General features: G+C 40.0%; 1 protein-coding gene across 1 annotated transcript in view; it reads left to right on the forward strand.

Annotated features, from left to right (window-relative positions):
- The first annotated feature begins 290 nt into the window (after positions 1–290).
- Positions 291–19769, forward strand: part of LOC307097378 (kininogen-1-like) — a 31628-nt gene continuing 12149 nt past the window's right edge. The window contains exons 1-7 of the mRNA XM_079767405.1: positions 291–586; positions 5561–5671; positions 7201–7285; positions 10684–10856; positions 12185–12292; positions 17366–17450; positions 18317–18477. Of these exons, the coding sequence (XP_079623531.1) occupies positions 392–586; positions 5561–5671; positions 7201–7285; positions 10684–10856; positions 12185–12292; positions 17366–17450; positions 18317–18477 (918 nt within the window). The 5' untranslated portion in view covers positions 291–391. The remainder of the gene's footprint in view (positions 587–5560; positions 5672–7200; positions 7286–10683; positions 10857–12184; positions 12293–17365; positions 17451–18316; positions 18478–19769) is intronic.

Consider the following 19769-nt stretch of genomic DNA (forward strand, 5'->3'; position numbering starts at 1 on the left):
TAGCTTTTGGAAAGTCATTTGGGAAACGGAATAACAGGTGGTTGATTTTTTTTTTTTCCTCCTCCTTTATTGGATTGTACTCTGAGTTGCTATACAAAGTTGTACAATTTTCTGGAAATGTGCTCATACATGCCTCCCAAATACAAACAAGCAGGTCAACGACCCAGTGTTGTAATGTACCAGACTGAGATCTGCTTGGATAATCCAGCAGAACCATTTGTCCTTTTGTAATAGGGCAAATAGTGGAGGGCAGCAGGAAGCCAAGCAGAGCCCTAAAGTGCTAATGCAGAGAGAGGAGAGACAGAAGATATAAGAGGCTGAAGAGGGTTAACATCAGTTCCAAGATAGCTTCCAATTCTTGGTGAAACTCCCAGAGGGAGACTGATAAATCATGAAGTTAATTGCCATCCTTTTCCTTTGTTCCAGGCTGCTAACAAGTTTCGCCCAAGACGACCAACAGCAAGAAATTGACTGCAATGATGAGGATGTATTTAAGGCTGTGGATGCAGCTCTGAAGAAATACAATAATGGAAGCAAAAGTGGCAACCAGTTTGTATTGTACCGCATAACTGAAGTCATCAAGACGGTGAGTGAGTTGTGTTTAACCTTGAGGTCATTTGGGATTTGTGCTATCACTTGAATCCAGGACACACACACACACACACACACACACACACACACACACACACACACCACAAAAACTGATCATTAAAGGTAGAGGCTTACAGCTCTTAGAAAAGACCAACCCCACTCTCTGGGCTGGGACTTAGGCAGGGTATGACTAGTCCTCAAGCCTCCAAGGTTGGCCTCCTGGGTCATCAGAGGACAGGTATCCTAGGCTGAAATTAAAGAAAGGTAGATGGAGTCATTTGAAAGGGACTATGTAGAGTGGGAAAATCCAGGAACTCAGGCCACAGCAAGAGCATTTACTGGGTGACCGGCCTTAAACTAAAATATAAAGACCTCCAGACCTTGAAGAGGAGGAAATGTTTATGGGGGTATGTCTAACACATACTGTATAATTTCACACATAAATGGAATCTAAAAAAGTCAAACTTAACAGAAGCAGAAAGTAGAATGGTGGTTGCCAATGACTGTGGGAAGGGAGAGATGGGGAGGTGTTTGTCAAGGGTACAAACTTTCAGTTATAAGATGAGCCTGGTCGCTTAGCTTAATGGTTGAGCATCAACCTATGAACCAGGAGGTGGTGATTCAATTCTCGGCCAGGGCACATGCCCGGTTGCAGGCTTGATCCCCAGTGTGGGATGTGCAGGAGGTAGCCAATCAGTGATTCTCTCTCATCATTGATGTTTCTATTTCTCTCTCCTTTTCCCTTCCTCTTTAAAATCAATAAAAATATATATTTTTTAAATACAATGAGTAGGTCTTGGGGGTCTAATGTACAGCATGGTGAATAGAATTAATAATACTGTATTTGCCGGAAGCCAATTCCAGCATGTCAGCAGGGCTGAATTATCTAGGATAGCTAAACAGCATTTCCCCAGAACCTGAATAGTATTGCTTGCTGCCAGACACCTAAGAGCATCTTAAATCTGCATGATATTGCCTCCTGTTGGCCAAACACCTGAACAGCTGTAGTCTATTCCCCAAACTGACAATGCTTCTGTAAACCCTACACTTTGAACTATTTTATCTCCACCTTGCCTTAGGACAAGTTGTATTAATAAATAGCACGGGGTCCTTAGACAAGGGGTAGTCTTTAGTTCCTTTAGCTGAAGCTCCTCTGACCCCCAATGCCTTTCAAAATTATCTATTGTCTTTGGACTCCTTCTTAATCTATGCATCAGCTCCTTTCTCCAGTTTGCTGAACCCTTTGTAAGCCTGGGACAAGAACCCTAGCAGTATTGTATACTTGAAATCTGCTAAAGGGCTAGATTTTAAGAGTTCTCACCACACACACAAAACAGGTAATTATGTGAGGTGACAATGTATTAATTAGCTTATTTGTGGAAATCATTTCACAATGTATACATATAGCAATCATCTTCTTGTATATCTTAAACATATGTAATTTATTTATACCTCAATAAATATAACTCAATAAATTATACCTCAATAAAATTAGGGTAAATGAGGGACAGTGGGGTATGTCAAAAGGAGTCAGAAAAGAAGTTAATACAGTTCTACTATCTTACCTTATAATAGACAAATATGCAAATTGACCGCACCTTTGCTACGCCCAAGCCACACCCACCAACCAAACCACGCCCACCAGGAAACCGTTGCAGGGACGTTGGGGTGTGGCGGAGCTCCAGCAGGGAGCCTGCACGGATCACAGGCAACGACCAGGGGGTCGGCTCCTACGATCCATAGCAGGGACGCTGGGTGCGGCCGAGCCCAAGGCCTGGAAAGCCGCCCGAGGCTTTCCCGGCCTTGGGCACCAGCGGGGAGCCTGCACGGATTGCAGGAAACCACTGGGGGTCGGCTCCTGCGATTGGTAGCAGGGACGCTGGGTGCGGCCGAGCCCAAGGCCACCACCCGGGGCCAAGCCCCGACCCTGAAAGAAGGAAGAAGGCGGTGGCCACAGCCAAGGCCTGGGTCCCCGGTGCCGGCAGAAAACTGGTGCAGGCAGCCAGGTGAATGAAGGTCTATTGCACGAATCTTCGTGCAAATGGGCTACTAGTATTAGATAAAATACCTACCATGAAGTCTTGATGGCTGAATGCATCAAGGGTAACAGCAATGCTCTAGTTGATTTTGAATATTTTTTTATCACTGATGGATACACTCAGGTTGAAGATAAATCCTGACAGGATGTGTGATTCCAAGAAATACAACTGGATGCATCAAAACTATTAGGTTGGGGTGGGGGCAGGAAGGAGGGTTTAGTTGTGATTATGTTGTTGTTGTTGTTTATATGAAAGCATTCAGAATGATGCAACTGAAAGGGGAAAAAAATCAAAATCAAACAACCTTTAGCTTTATTTCTCTTTAAAGTCAATCATCATCTCTTAATAAAGGAAACATTAAGCAAACCGGGCTCAGTGGACCACTCTTCTCTCCAAGGACATCCCAGGAAGAGTTTGCCTGGGTGGCTTTGAAAACAAGCAAATCAGACACAACACAAGAATACTTAAAGAATGTGTATGGTATCATGTAGCTCTGTGGTGTTTCTTTCCACAGGACGAATGCATATTTGACACATTGCCTTATTGCATAACTGACCTATTTATTATCAGATATAGATGTCTTAACATCGTTGAAGGAGTGACACCACAGGACATTATAAATACGTGGTCCCATGGATGCTCTTTTTGCACTGTCCTTGACATCCCAAGCCCAATGACCTTCCTCGTATACCATGCCTCTCTCCACTAACTTTTTCCAACTCCTTTAATTCATTGAAGTCTTTGTTTTCCACCTTTTGTTGTTCCAGTTCAAAGAATTAACTAGGGCAGTGGTCGGCAAACTCATTAGTCAACAGAGCCAAATATCAACAGTACAACGATTGAAATTTATTTTGAGAGTCAAATTTTTTAAACTTAAACTTCTTCTAACACAACTTCTTCAAAATAGACTTGCCCAAGCTGTGGTATTTTGTGGAAGAGCCACACTCAAGGGGCCAAAGAGCCACATGTGGCTTGCGAGCCTCCGTTTGCCGACCACGGAACTAGGGGGACTAAATAACTACCCTGATTTTCTTTTTGTGGTCTTTATCCTGAAAGTTGGACCCAGTCCAGATAATGATCTTGGACACTGTAGAAAAAGCATCAAATAGGATCATATGACTTGCTGTCTAGCCTTAGTCAATAAAACTGTGGGACTTTTAAACAAAAGTCACATGTAAACATCCTGCATCCAGCATTGTTGAGCGGTCATCAACGTTCTTGTGTCTGTTTTACTGTTACAATATTAGATAAATATGGAAGCAAGCTATTCCACAGAGTCACTTTTAAAACAGGAATTCTGGTTCTGTTTTTTAAAGAAATGTAGGAATTCTTAATTTGTATCTATTTATAGTTTCAGCTTTCTTCCGCTACCAGGGTGTTACCCATCTTTAGCATAAAAAAACTGTCATAAGAGATTTTTGTTTGTTCACATATGATCCTCTTAGACCCCTTCATGTTTAGAAAATTAACATCTTTCTTTGGGGGGAAATTCTTGGTTATTCTGCCATAACAGAATATGTATTAACTTGTAGATTCAGTGGTTGGATACCTACTTAATCACATGCTGATATTCCAGAAGGATTTCTTGCATTGGTGAAAATAAAGATGGGACACAGGGGGAATATTTTTATTTGAGATGTACCCTGTTTAGAAACTAGAAGTCTTGTGTCATACAAAAGAAAACAAATTATTATTAAAGGGGGAAAAAAGCAAAGTTAAAAAAAATAAGCTTTCAATAGTTTGTTAAATGAATTTCACTATGTCTCTGTGATAGTTTACTTTAGTGGAAGAAAAATCCATCCATTTGACATGACGAGATTAAAGAAAAAAGCCCAATGGGCTTTTTTTTTTCTTGAAAGTAACATTGAGCCATTCTGTTTTACAAACTAGTATAGTCATGCGAGTCCTGGTGCCCTCAGCAATATTATTGGTGTCATAGACTGACTGACATCTGTGGCAAATGTTCTGTTGTGTGTGTGTGTGTGTGTGTGTGTGTGTGTGTGTGTGTGTGTGTGTTTTCTAAAATGTCCACAGAATCACTATCACCTACCACTTTATCAAAATCTGAGACCTGAAACGAACCTCAGAACTGTCGTGTTTGACTCCATCCTGTCCCAGATGCAAATACTCTGAGGAGTGCAGGCTCTGATAGAGCAATGCCCCTGGACTCAGGAGATACGGGTCTGGGTTGGCTTTGCCTTCCCAAGGTGGGAGCTGCCTAAGCTCTGCCCTCTCTCCTTTGGCCTCTTTTCTCTCACCTGCAAAGTGAGGGACCAGGCAACATCACCTCTCAGGTCTCTTGCTGCTCCAACATGCCAGGATTTTGCATCTAAAAGCTCATCTAACTCAGAACCTTTGAGCTATAAAGTTTTATTTATTATTTTATGACATGTTAGGAAAAAAAAACAAATAAGAATATTAAAATTACTCATAACTAATCTCATCATCCAGAGATACCTGTTAACATTTTTTTTCAAAAAATGAAAAAGAAAGTACTCTTATTTGTTGGTTTGCTTTCTAATTGTAAAAATAATATATATTTGTTTTCAAAAACATTCTCAGACAATTTAGGAATGTTTGTTTAAAGAAGAGAGTAAAAGATAACCATACACACACCATTGAGACACAACATATTAACAGCTTTGCTACATAACTTTTCAGGCTTTTAAAATCATATATGTACATGTAATTGGTTTCTATAAAAATAGGCTAATATATTGTATATTACTTTGTTACTTGAAAACACATGTTTATAAATATATTATGAACATTCTTCCAAGTATTTATAACTTTCAATATTTTCAGTAAATGTTTTGCTCTTGTTGAATTAAATCAATATCAAATATTCATAACTGCACCAGATCCCTCTCCAATGATCTGCTGTTATCAGTTGAATAAGCCCTATGTATCTTTGATTGCTTTTTTTCCAGGAAGGCCAAGATACATTTTATTCTGTCAAGTACGAAATGAAGGAGGGCAACTGTGCTGTTCAAAGTGGCAAAACCTGGCAGGACTGTGACTACAAAGAACCTGAGCAAGCTGTAAGTGTGATGGTCCAGAGCCCCCAGTTTTCTCAATCGAGACTGCAAAATTATTCTATTAGTGCTGGGGGTGATGAGTACTGTTGAGCCTGTTTGTGAGGGGTGAACATAAACCCTCAAATGTGTGGAAAAGTGAAATGGTTGATGTCTATGTTCTTGCATAGACAGAAAGGGCATGAGAGGCCAGCCATGAGATGTGAAGAAAGCCCTCCCATGAAGAGGGGACTCCTATGACCAACTGGGTGCTTTATTTGTGCAGACCTGAGTTTGAATTCTACTCTGCCTCTAATTAGCTGACCACTTTTAACCCATGGGCTCCCTTGAAAAAGGGAGGTAAAATCGACCTAAATTGGAAGAAGAATGGAGATACATAGGAAAAGATCTTGTTTTAATAACAAGGTATCTTAACCAAGTGCCTAACATCTGTTTGCTACACCACAGCTGGTTGTTTGGCCTTGCCTGAGGGAGCTAACAGCCAGTATCTGCCAGGAAGTAAGCCACTCTTTCCACAGTCCATGGACTCACCTCTTTAATGTGTCAAAATGTTATTGGTGGAAATGGGGTGTCCACTGGTGGGAAGTGGGGGATCCCTTTCTCCACGGGATGTTGGGGGTCCGGTCCTCATGATATCTTGAGAAAAAGAATTTTCTAAGACTCACACAGGAAGATGAGAGATCTTTATTTGTGTGGAATTACACATCTGAATTTCTAAAGTCCCATTTCCCTCAAACCAGTCCTAAAATAGGTGTAGCTGGGGATTCAGAGAGCCAAAAGCCAAACCAATGTCCCAAGTTTCCATTCCATGGTGGAGCTGGGTCTGGTACAGCATCAGGCTAGTTCCCGACTATTAGTCTATTGTATGTGTGTGTATGTGGTGTGGGGAGAGTATATGGCTGTGGGCCATGTGGGAGCAAGCAGGGGAGTGTGTCCCCTGCAACAAGAGAGCCAGGAGCCCCAGTGAGCAAAGAGGCAAGAGAGAGAACTCTTTCGTTTAGGAGTTCAATAACTGACATCTTCCCGCGCTTGCAGTGGCCACACCGACTATGTTCCCAGGTGTGACTGACAGACAAGTACCTTCCCTATGTCACCCAGACTTTACTGGGCATGTGTCTATTTGGCCTTCCCTTTGCTCCTTTTCAGTTAATAACTGGTTACTACCATGGCATCAAAAACTCCACATCCTCTGTGCAGTTGAACCCTGAAGTTGAGCTGTAAGAGGCGAGTCTGGCAGGCTAGTTTTAGGGCACTGTGTTCACCTTGGTGAAAAAGAAATATTTCCTCTGCTCCAAACATAGCATTATTTTAAACCTCACTATCTTCACTGCCACTCCTCCCGACATCTCATGAATATCAATGACTTGTAAATAATAATGATTAGGCTACAAAAACATTCATTCTGTGTCTCAAAACTCTGTTAGAAAAGAATCTTAAGTTTTAAATAAGAGAAAAGCCATACATAGCAACAGCACTAGGTGCACTTCTCCATCTGAAAGATTAAGATAAATGGTCTCCCTTTTCTTTCTTTCTAGGCCACAGGAGAATGCATGGCATCCATAGCGAAGAAATGGAATATGGAATTCTCCGTGGTTACCCAGACCTGCCACATTACTCCAGGTAGCTGATATATAGGGTGGCACTGCCCCGGGGGGAAATGAACCTTTTCCTTGTGGAGCCAGGAGCATAACTTGGACAAAGCCCCTTCCAAGAGGGCAGTGGGTGGCTGCACAAGGCCATTTGCAGCCTTGGGGCACAGGGAGGGAGGATGGGGCGGGGGAGAGGGGAAGGAGGGGCGGGTTGTGTTGGCAGAGTCCTGAGGTGGGGCCAGGCTCCTGCCAATCATCCCCTGGACTCTCCCTGGACAGCAGAGCTGGATTAGGTGTGTGCTAAGGCCCTGGGAAAGGACTAGAAAACATGCCACATGCTTCCATTGTGGGGTGTCCTAGAGCCAGAAAAGCACAGGCTTTGAGGTCAGACCTGGCCTGCAATCCTTCAAAAGCTCTTCACCTTTTTGGTTTTCCTTTTCCTTAAAAGGGGATCACAGTAATGCTCACTGCAGAGGGTTATTGTAGACTGAAAGTAAATGGCAGGCTTGAAGTTACAAGCATAAGAATGCATTGATGATCATCAGAATAAAAGTAATCATAGCTGACATTTATTGAGCACTTATTACTAGCCACAGTGCTAATCGTTTTACATATGTTGATTTATTTAATCCTCACAACAAGTCTATGGGGGCAAGTGCTAATATTCTCATTTTACAAATGAGGAAACCAAGGCCCACCACAGTTAAATATCTTGTCCAGTGTCCCATAGCTGCAATTAGCAGAGTGGTATAGTAGACCTTGTAAGAATGGAGCAACTTATGCAGAAATATAACCACTATTAGCTCCTTCCCTGTGTTGGCACAGTGGCTGGGTGCAGAAGAATGGGCACATCTAGGGAATGTCAATCACAAAAGCCAATCCAGAACTGGTCTTTTGCAAGATAGAGTTTTTGTATAGAAGGCTCCAGAACAGCATCCTCAGCCACACTCATGAACATCAGTGGAGGAGCAATTGTTCTATCTTGGCCTTAGTCATCCATAAGGGACCCACGAAAACTCTATTTCTTGAGTTTCAGCTCTTGCAAGAAGTGGCATTCAAAGAAAAACAGTCCAAAATAGAAAAGAAACCACAATTTTTTTTTTAATTTTTGGAGTAGCTTTTTATTATTTATTTTAAGCACTTTAGCTCATAAGCAAATTTTCACATGATCCAGAACACAGCACTTATATACTAGGAGAGGAAAAGCTCTTTGCCACAATTACTACTAGGTCCACAATCCCTTACCTGAAACCTTTTTGGCCAAATATGTTTCAGAATTCAAAATCAAAAACCTTTTTTAAATATTTTAAAAATCTCCCTAGAAATGTTGGAGCAGGATGAAAAATCATTCCTTCGCCTGGAAAAACTGAATTTGCATCTTTCACCCTCAAAAGACTGCTCCATCTCTCCTCTTACCCCAGTCAGAGCTGCGTTTGCCGTCAGCAAACCAGCCTCTGGTCTCTACTCCCTTTCCCCTCCCTCTTCTGTGTTCATCAATCTTTTGTTTTCCCATCAGTAATATTCTCCTTTCCCAGGTAAGTCCCCTCCAGTTTGTTAACTTTGTCCACTGCCCTGATGCCACATACCTTCTGCAAGGGGAGAACAGTGAGGAAAGCTATGAATAGTCACCCAGCAAATCTTTTTTCTGACACACAAAGCTTATGGAGTGAGTGCCAAAAAACAGCTGCAAGGGGAGTTGTGTTGACCTACTTGCAACTGAGGGACACTGTTGTAGAGCAGTTGCTCCTGCTTCTGTTTGGGTCCTACACATTCGGACAGTGAGAGCCCAAGGCAAAGGGGCCCAGGGTGCCTTCATGACTTCCCCTCTACAGCGTGTGCCTCTACTGACCCGCGGGTTAGGGCTATCTGTTATAAACATTACTTGGTAACTTAATACAAGCTCGCTCCGGTTTTAATATTTTACCTTATTTTATTAAAACCCCATCAGTGGCACCCAATCATTACTGCTGACCACTCCTAATTCACTTCAGTGGGTCTATGCACACCCTGAAATTATATGGAGGACGTTGTGAGTAGCAGCATTTTCCTGGAGAGGGCACCATAGGTCTCATCAGGTTCACCAAGGAGCCCATGACCCTTGGAATATAGTTCATAACCCCTGGCCTCCACAGAGTGGCAGGGGCTCCACAGCAGAGGACTCTCTCTACCAATTGTCCAGACCTCAATCGGCAGTCCCTGCCTCCCGCTTTAAGCCCCGGTAAAAAGTACACACAGCATCCCACATGCTGCCCCTGACTCATCCTGCTTTCTCGAGAGCCATTCCTCCCTTTGTTCCTTCTTCTCAGGCTCACACTTTATGTGGCCCAGTTGACCTTGACCGCTTTACACAGGAAAGACCTCTTCTCCTCAGGAAAGTCTTTCTTGAGTTCACTCTGGGCTCCTGCCTTTCCAAGCTCTTGTCGAATTATTTTGAAATATCCATCTGCAGTTCTGTCTCTCCCACTCAATTTGGCCCCACACCTTCACCACTGCCAGGCTGACCAGCAGCCCCTAACGAACGACAGATAAACAGACTATTCAGACACACTTTGACTGTGAAAGAGAGGGCTAAGGGGCTCCTGGCTCTAGAAACCAGAGCAGCCTGGATTGCCTGCCTAATTAGCCTTTTATTGCAGTTTTTATCTTTAGATACAATCAATAGGGTGAGTAATCTTGGGAGGACACATGTGTTTACATTGTCCTCTAGGCAAGGGCATCCAGGGATTAAGCATAAAGATTCCACTATCTTTATGGGGTAGGTTTGTAATCAGACTTGTTTGGAAAGGTCAAGGAATAATTAGGGGCGCCGCCTTCGACACTCCCCTATGTCTTCCCTAAGTCGGAATTCTGATAAACAGGGCAGGCGGCCTTCCACACACTACCCTTTTATGAGAATGTCCTCCTTACAACTTTCCAAACAAGTCTCCTGTGCTCCCCAACACACCACAGGGACCATAACTAACAAGTTAACGTAAACACACAGTCTACCTCAGCTCCTGACATATTACAGCAGGAACAAAATATGTACATTTGTTTAAATGAATTGATACAAAACATTATATCCTGAATGAGACTTCAAGGAGCTTTAATTAACACTGAAAAATAAATAATACTATATCTGTAGTGTTTTACTTTTTTATAAGAGGATAAATTAATGTATTATTTATATAATTTACAATGATTTTTAAATAAATTTAAAATAATTATGCACAATAGTATGCACATAAGATGTTCCTAAGTCAATGGTAGGTTTTTTTTCCCTCTGACAAAAAAGCAGTCTTGTGTTCTCTTTTTCTAATACATACTAGAATTTACTACAAAGTTTGTTTTCCAGGGTCTTGGAAATTATCTCACTTATTTAGGACAATGTATCTGAATGCGGGTTTTACTCATTAACGCTGCCCTTTTGCCTACTCTTTCTTTGTCAAGCTGAGGGCCCTGTGGTGACCTACCAGTATGAATGCTATGGCTGCATGTACTCCATATCGACTGTCCCCGCTGACTTGGACCCTGTTCTGAGACATGCTATTCAACATTTTAACAACCATACTGATCATTCCCACCTCTTTGCTCTTAAAAAAGTAAAAAGGGCACAGAGACAGGTTTGTGCTTTAGTTTTCATTTCTCACAGTATTGTTAAAATTAGTTGGATCTTTATGTTTAGGGTTTCATTGCCTAAAATAAACCATTGGTCAATAGAAAACCTATGATTCCATGACTGGTGGTGAGGGAGCTCTTTATGTCCTCATCTGACTGGCATAGGAGGTAAAGAGCTTGCGCTTGAGTCAAAGTGATTCGGATACTGCAATATATAAAGGGCAAAAGTGTGGCTAATCAGACCCCTGGCTCTGAGGTTGGTTTTAATGAATGGATAGTCAGAAATACATGTTTTTCTGAGAGATGGTGAGATGAAAAGATCATTCTAGCCTTAAGGTTTTAAGAAAATTACATTATCACTTAGCTATCGTGAGTCAAACGTGGCTCCAAAATATTAAATGGTACCCAAACAGTTGGCACAGCTTTCTGAGCACTCTCTAAATCAGGGGTCCTCAAATTTTTTAAACAGGGGCCCAGTTCACTGTCCCTCAGACCGTTGGAGGGCCGGACTATAGTTTAAAAAAAAAAAACTCTGAACAAATTCCTATGCACACTGCACATATTTTATTTTGAAGTAAAAAAAACAAAACGGCAAAAACACCTGCATGTGGCCCGCGGGCCATAGTTTGAGGATGCCTGCTCTAAATTATAGTTTTCATATCATTAAAAGAAAGTAAATACTTAAAAATCTGGCCTTTTCAATGACCCATTTCACTAAGTCTTTACAGGCAGTTGACTGGGTCCCTTCTATTTCAGTGTCTAATTATGAGGGATCTACTTTAGTCAGTAACAGTCCCTGCTTTTAATAGACCATCCAACTTTCCTTCATGCAAGAGCTTATTCTACTCAATTATGTTCATAGCCAGCTATTGGGGTGGGACTAGCTCAAGATAAAGCAGCACAAAGCTTACTGTCTGGGAACCTGAGAACTTATCAGTAAAGGCCATTCTAGCTCCAAAGTGGTTTTAACCATGTAGAAGAGTATTATTACTATTTCACAAAATTCAAAAGGACATTATTTTTCTATTGCCTGGCAGAGGAAATATTGCTAGTTTTTTCTTAAGAAAATGCAGTAACTCCACCTATATATTGCTTTTTTTTTTTGAGGTGTGTAGGAGTGTGTGTGTGTGTGTGTGTGTGTGTGTGTGTGTGTATTGAGGAGAGTGAGAGTCATAAAGTGCTCAATATTTATTCAGCCAAGAGTTTTGCCTAGTAATAAGAGTTTATATTTTTGAGTGCTTGCAATATGCCAGGCAGTGTTCTAAGTTCCTCATAACACAGTGAATATAATGTTTAAACTACCCTTTAACTATTCAATTCAACATTGTTTCAGGTGGTGTCTGGATGGGACTATGAAGTTACTTACTTAATTCAGCAAACTAATTGTTCCAAGGAGAATTTTAAAGTCTTAACCGAAGACTGCAAGGTCCTTTACAATGGTGTAAGTAGGCAAAAATCGAATAATAACGTTATTAGCATTTGGTGTCCAGTATTTACAGGTGTGGGAATACTCAGCTACATAGGAAGACTCGGCCACTAAGATTTTAGATGACATGCATGAATTCACAGCCACATTCTCCATGTCACTAGTCAAGCTGCCTTACCTACCTGGTCAAAAGCTCTGTACATCTGGCAATAAGCATTTACAGATATAACCAGGGCTCCAGATAAAATGATGCTGTGTCAAGTTTGTCTGTCCATGTCTTCACACTTTCCTGTCTCCCTTTCCTCCCCACCTGCTTAAGGTCCTTCCCAGTGCTCCTGAGCTCTGCGCAGGACACTCCTCAACTTCAAACTTGCCTTTGCTTATTTTCTCCCCTCCCCAACCCTCCCCTTCCTTTATTTTTAATAACACATGCTGAGCCTCCACCACTTTATCAGAACCAAAATTGTCTTACAAGAGAGTATCACAAGGTGGCAGTAGTTAGTGCATGTGCAGATGCCTAAGGCACAATGACCATCCCAGGGACATTTGCATTTTAGCAGAAAACTGCTTTAAACAAGGGACTGCTTCAAGCCCTTTAGTCTGTTGTTCTACTTCTACAATTCCATTATGTGGGAAGAAAATGAGAAACCCAGACAGTAAGATGTTAATTTCAGCACTATTATTACCAGAAAAACGTTGGAAATGTTTTCAACATTAGGGAATGTTTAAATAACTTCCAGTACATCCACACAGTAGAATATATGCAGCCATTAAACGTATGTTTACAGATTTTTTAGTGACTTAGTAAAATGGTTATAATATGGTAAGTTAAAAAATATATAAAATTATAAATACATATTTATTTAAATATATAAAGTAAATGTAAATATCAAAAGTGATGGAGGGGCCCTGTCTGGTTTAGTTCAGTGGATAGAGCATCGGACTGTGGACCAAAAGGACCCAGGTTCAGTTCTGGCCAAAGGCATGTTACTCGGTTGCAGGCTCCTCCCAGGACCCTGCAGGCCCACGTTCAGGGTGCATGCAGGAGGCAACCAATTGATGTGTTTCTCTCACATCAATGTTTCTCTCTGTCTTTCCCTCTCTCTTCCACTCTCTCTATAATCATTGGAAACATATCTTCAGGTGAGGATTAACAACAACAAAAAAAGTGATCGAGGGGAGCATTTGAGATCTTGCTCCCTGTCATATGTTGTTAGTTTGCCTCAAATAAACTCATAAAAATAATTTAAGTAATGAAAAAAATATGCAAAACTATAAAACATAGTTAACTTTCAGTTCCACACACATCTATGTTTCACTCCTGATTTTATTGGGAAAGCCTCTAGAATTTTGTTATTTATAATATTTGCTATGGATTCCAGGTAGGCATTCTTGTCATATTAAAGAAGCATTCTTGCATTCCTGCTTTTGAAGAAGTTTGTTTTATTTTTAAATAAGAAATTGGTATTATCAGACTCATAGATACAGAGAACAGACTAACAGCTGTCAGAGGGGAGACAAGTTGTGGGGTTAGGTGAGAAAGATGAAAGAATTACGCAAAAAAAAAAAAACACACACACACAAAAAAAAACCAAAACTCACAGACACAGATTACCGGAGGGAAAGGAGGTAGGGGAAAGTAGAAGAAGATAAATGGGGTATAAGTGATGACAGAAGGAGACTTGACTTTGGGTAGTAAACACTCAATACAATATACAGATGATGTATTATAGAATTGTACAATTGAAACCTTTATAATTAACCAATGTCACCTCAACAATTTTTTTAATTTAAGAAAAAAAAGGAATTTGTGTTAGAATTTAGCCAATGCTTTAAATATGTATTGAAATATCATGTTATGTATTTCTAATTTAATCTTTCATGTTGTTTTTACAGCTTTTCTAATAGTAACCTCTAGATTCATAAACTCTACTTGCTTAGAGTTCATTATTCTTTAAATATGCATTTGGCTTTTATTTTTAGTTTAAGAAGTCTACATCTTTATAAGAGAAAGTGGTTTGACAGTTTTCTGGCTGTGGTTGTGTGTGCATTCTATTTTTTCAGGTTTTGGTATCCAGATTATAGTTTTCTAGAATGAATTGGGTATGTTATGTGCAGTTGAGTCAGCTCTGACTCCTGGTGACCCTATGAATGAGTGATGGCCACACTGTCTTGACTTCAACAGCTCTGCTGAGCACCTATAGACTCCTTTCCCTGGCTTCTTTTATGGAGTCAGTCCATGTCATATTTGGTCTTCCTCTTTTCCTGCTTCCTTCCATTTATTAGTTAGGTGGTCAGGCACTATTTTTTGACTTGGGTAGTGTGCCACTATTTTCTATATTCAGAAACAGTTTACATAGCAAGGAACTAAATGTTTCTTTAATTTTAAAAATTATTTATCTATAAAACATCTATGTTGTTTGGAGGTGAGAAAAGGAATGGAAGTTGAGAGTAATGATAGCATTCTTTGTTCTTCAGTTACTGGTCCATTCAAATTTGTTCTTGTATTTAAGTCAGCATTGGTTATTAATAGTTTTCCCGAATAGTATCTATTTCTTTGGGATTTAAAGTAACATACACTTGTTCATAATTATTCTCTTATATTTTTAACTTCTTTGTACCTTTGCTATGATGTCTTTTTTTTTTTTTTTTTGCATTTGATTTTTTTCCTTATCCCAAGAATGAGCATTTGGATTTACTTTTGGATTATTTTAATAATACTAGTGCTTTCTGTTTTCTAGTTCATCCATTTTGCTTTATTGTTTCCTCCTTTTTTGTTTTGCTTAAGGCTATTTATTATTCTTTTTCTTTTTCTAACTTCCTGATGTAAACACTTCAGTTTGAGGTTGTTTTATTTGTTTCTTGCCTCTCTCTTTTTAAATTAAGAAAGCATATAAAGCCCAAACCAGTATGGCCCAGTGGATAAAGCGTCAGCCTGCAGACACAATGGTCCCAGGTTCAATTCCAGTCAAGGGCATGTACCTTAGTTGCAGGCACATCCCCAGTATGGAGTGTGCAGGAGGCAGCTGATCGATGTTTCTCTCTCATCTATGTTTCTAACTCTCTATCCCTCTCACTTCCTCTCTGTAAAAAACAAAAAAAAATCAATAAAAGATATATTTGAAAAAAAAATAAAAGAAAGCTATAAAGACATGAGTTTAATTCCAAATGCTGCTCTGTCAACATTATATAAAATTCTCAGTTTTCTTATTTTGTTTTTTATATTTTTCCTTATCCAAAGAAGACCCTGACTATTTAGGCAAATGTGTTTAGATTTCCAAGTAGTTAGTTTCTTGTTTATTTGTTTAAATGTATTTTTAGGAATTTTTTTCTTTTGGTGCTGAGGTCAAAGGACATGGCCTGTATTGTTTCAATTTGGAAATTTATTGAGCCTTTCTTGTAACCTAATGTAAAAGCAATTGAAAATATCTGTATCATACTTATAAAAATATCATTTAAGCCTATGGATCAAATGAAAATACCACCTAAATACATTTTTATTTTTTTATTCATTTTCTATTATTTTATTTATTTATTTTTTATCCATTTGGTCTATCTTAAATTTATAGTTGTATATAAAATTTCTCTACCACCATTATTTTAATTTATCTCTACACATATATATCTAATTTCTGCTATATGTATTTTAACTCCATGCTTCTAGAACAGTGGTTCTCAACTTTCCTAATGTTGCGACCCTTTAATACAGTTCCTCACATTGTAGTGACCCCCAACCATAAAATTATTTTCATTGCTACTTCATAGCTGTAATTTTGCTACTGTTATGAATCATAATGTAAATATCTGTGTTTTCCGATGGTCTTAGGTGACCCCTGTGAAAGGGTCATTCGACCCCCAAAGGGGTCGTGACCCACAGGTTGAGAACCGCTGTTCTAGAGTATCCTATATAATCCTATATAATAAAAGCCTAATATGCAAATCAATCAAATGGCTGAATGACCGGTCGCTATGATGCACACTGACCACCAGGGGGCAGAGGCTCAACAAAGGAGTTGCCTCCAGCCCGCAGGACCCAACTGTTAGCAGCCGGGGAGCAGCCCCACAGATGGGCCCTGATCGCTGGCTAGGCCTGGGGACCCTACCCATGAACAAATTCTGTGAACCGGCCCTCTAGTATCTTTATAAAAATAAAATTATCTTCTTTACTACCATCATGAGTTTTTTTGTTACCTTGAATTTTACTTTGTCCAATATTAATAATGCTCTAGATCATTTTTCTGTTTATATTTGCTTCATATAGTTTTGATCATCCATTATGTGTAATCTACCTTTATCTTTTTTATTACAAGATATTATTCTCCAAAATGTAACATATTAATTTTCTCTTTAACTTAATATGGAAGTCTTTGCCTCCCTCTTTTAAAAAATATTTTTATTGATTTTTAGAAAGAAAGGATGGGGGAGTGATAGAGAGATAGAAATATCAATGAGAGAAGATCGTCATCTATCAGCTGCCTCCTGCACACCCCACTCTGGGGATCCAGCCCACAAACCGGACATGTGCTCTGACCAGGAATCTAAACGTGACCTCTTGGTTCCTGGGTTGATGCTCAACCACTGAGCCACACGAGATGGTCTGGAATTCTTTGTCTTTCTAAAAGAATTTTACCCATTCAAATATATTATTTTTTAATATATTTTTATTGATTTCAGAGAGGAAGGGAAAGGGCAAAAGAGATAGAAACATCAATGAGTGAGAGAACCATTGATCAGCTGCCTCCTGCACACCCTACACTAGGGATCAAGCCTGCAATCTGGGCATAGGCCCTGACCAGAAATCGAACCAGGACCTCCTGGTTCATAGGTTGATACTGGCTGGCTGGCTCATATGGTTATTATTTCTATACTAGGTATTCTTGTCATCTTATTTCATGTGTTTGTGTAAATACATTTATTGTTGTTGATGTTAATACCTAATTGTTTCTTATTCTCTCTTTTGCAATGGGATTAGGTTTTGTTTTGTTTTGTTTTCTATGTAAAGTCAAACATCCTATATTTAATGTTACCAGTTGTTTACTTTAAAAGTTCTTAAAAACATTTTTAACTTATTTACTTTTGAAAAACTAGGACACCGGTGAATGTACAGATCTTGCATACATGGATCCTCAGCTAAGAATTGCCTCCTTCTCACAGAAGTGTGAGATTTTATCAGGTATGCGATAATACATGTTCGTGCTCTAGTAGTACATGTTGATCCCAGACAACTGGTGAGGTCTTTTTATAGGAATTGTGCTTTAGGTTCCATGATATAATCAACAACCCTTACAGCTGTACCCGATTTCTGCACAGCTGAGCTGTAGCTGATGCAGTTGGGACTGCTCTGCCAGTGGCCAGAGGGAATATGGTGACAGAAAGAAAGATTGATGTTCTTTTTCCAAAGCTGACCTCCAGATGCAATGGCAGCTGGTCTTACTTGTGTATCAGATGTCACTACATCAGGTGTTATAAATTGGGGAAGCTGTATCTCCTATTTAATCACTCAGAATAAAATCCTTTCAATTAAATACTTTTTTCTCCTGCATGTTATAATGGGGGAAAGTGAGATAGTGCAAGTTTATGGTCAAGCCAGTGTTTCTTATACCAAGAGTTGGCTTTTCTCATACTTGGAAGATATTTGCATACATTCCACAGTGAGAAGCATCATTGAAGCTCCCTGCTCACCAGAATCAGAAGACTTAAAATTTTTTTCCCACTAGAAAATCATTCCTTTAAATTAAGCGTTGCTTTTTAAACTTTGTTTCAAAAATGCAAAAACTTAGGAAGAGTGCAGCACATTGATATTGAAGGTGTAACTAATACCTTCTGATGGAGGTAACTAAATACCCTTGACTCTGAGGAGAGGAAAAGAGGACAGGCAGTAAGGTGAAGGTCATACAGACAACTTCTACCCACTCACTACTGGCCTTTAGGCTGCACATGGCCCTCTATAAATGAGTGCTGGACAATGTGCAGGAGAGGTACTAGGCTAGACTGCTCCTTCAGAGTACACACTGACTTAAAACCTGCTTCTTCTTTCAGGGGAGGATTTTACTATAGGTTGCCTTGGCTGCCCCTCAGAGATACCTGTTGATAGCCCAAGGCTGAAAGAGGCTCTGACTCATTCCATTACAAAGCTTAATGCAGAGAATAATGCAACTTTCTATTTCAAGATTGACATTGTGCACAGAGCAACATCACAGGTCTGTAAATTAAGCTATAAAAATTATGATATTATAGTCTATGTGCAAACTTCTTCCTAATATTGTATCTGATCTTGGGTTGGGAAATACTATACCTGGTAAAAGGAAATAAATGTCAAGTCTCAACCTCACTCCATGCTTGCTATGTGATCTTGGACAAGTCATTTAGAACTTTCCATTTTCTGTCTGTAAAGGACTGGGTTGAGACTCAAATAAGATAATATATCTCAAGCCTTGGCCGGGTAGCTCAGTTAGTTAGAGCAGTGATGGCAAACCTATGACACGCGTGTCAGCACTGACACGCGTAGCCATTTCTGATGACACGCGGCTGCTGAGGCGGCCGCATGCCGAGGATGAAACATTTGCTGCTCCTGAGGATGAAACATTTGTGAAATAATGTGTGTTTTTTTCCTCAAAGTGACACACTACCCGAGTTATGCTCAGTTTTTTGGCGAAGTTTGACACACCAAGCTCAAAAGGTTGCCCATCACTGGGTTAGAGCATTGTCCCGATATGCCAAGGTTGCAGGTTCGATCCCCGGTCAGGGCACATACAAGAAGCACCCAGTGAATGCATAAATAAGTGGAACACAAAAAGAGAAATAATATATGTCAATACATTATCTTCTCTAACTTTAAAGTGTTATGTAAATTCTAGCAACCATTATATAATTAATAAAATGTAGGGCAAGGGAAAGCTACTCTTATTCTCTGCCTTTCTAGAGTCGTTTCTTGTTGTAGCATCACTTAGTGCCTTGGGATCAGCCACATGTCAGCGTATCATCACCCAGACTCTCTTCACACTCTCACCTCCATGTCACTTCCCCCCTTCCTACATGTCCTTCCAGCCCACAAATGTGCCCTCGAGGGCTTCATCTTTCCTCCCATGCCCTGTCAATAGATAAGGAGTGACCTAGTCTGGGGGTCAGGAGACCCCAGCCCTCATGTCCTGGGTAACTCCCGGCTCACTCAGTCTTTGTGGCCCCATCTGTAAAATGAGTGGCTGAGTGAGAAGAGCCCAAATTTCTTCCAACTCTAACAGCATATGACTAATCTATTCGTGGACAGATTGCTATTATAAACCTCAAAACTGGCCTACCTAAAAGTAAACAAAATAGAACCAAAAAAAGTAATCAAAATAGAACCGAACTGTTTCAGCAAACCAACATAATCTGATTGGGGGGAGGGGCGGACTTCACTTATAACAATTCATACTTTTGGCTCAGTAATTGAATTTCTAGAAAATTAAAATTGAGTCTTTAGAGACAATGATACTCATGGCAGCTTTAACTA

Source organism: Cnephaeus nilssonii, assembly GCF_951640355.1.
Source record: "Cnephaeus nilssonii genome assembly, chromosome: 3".
NCBI classification, from domain to species: Eukaryota; Metazoa; Chordata; class Mammalia; order Chiroptera; family Vespertilionidae; genus Cnephaeus; species Cnephaeus nilssonii.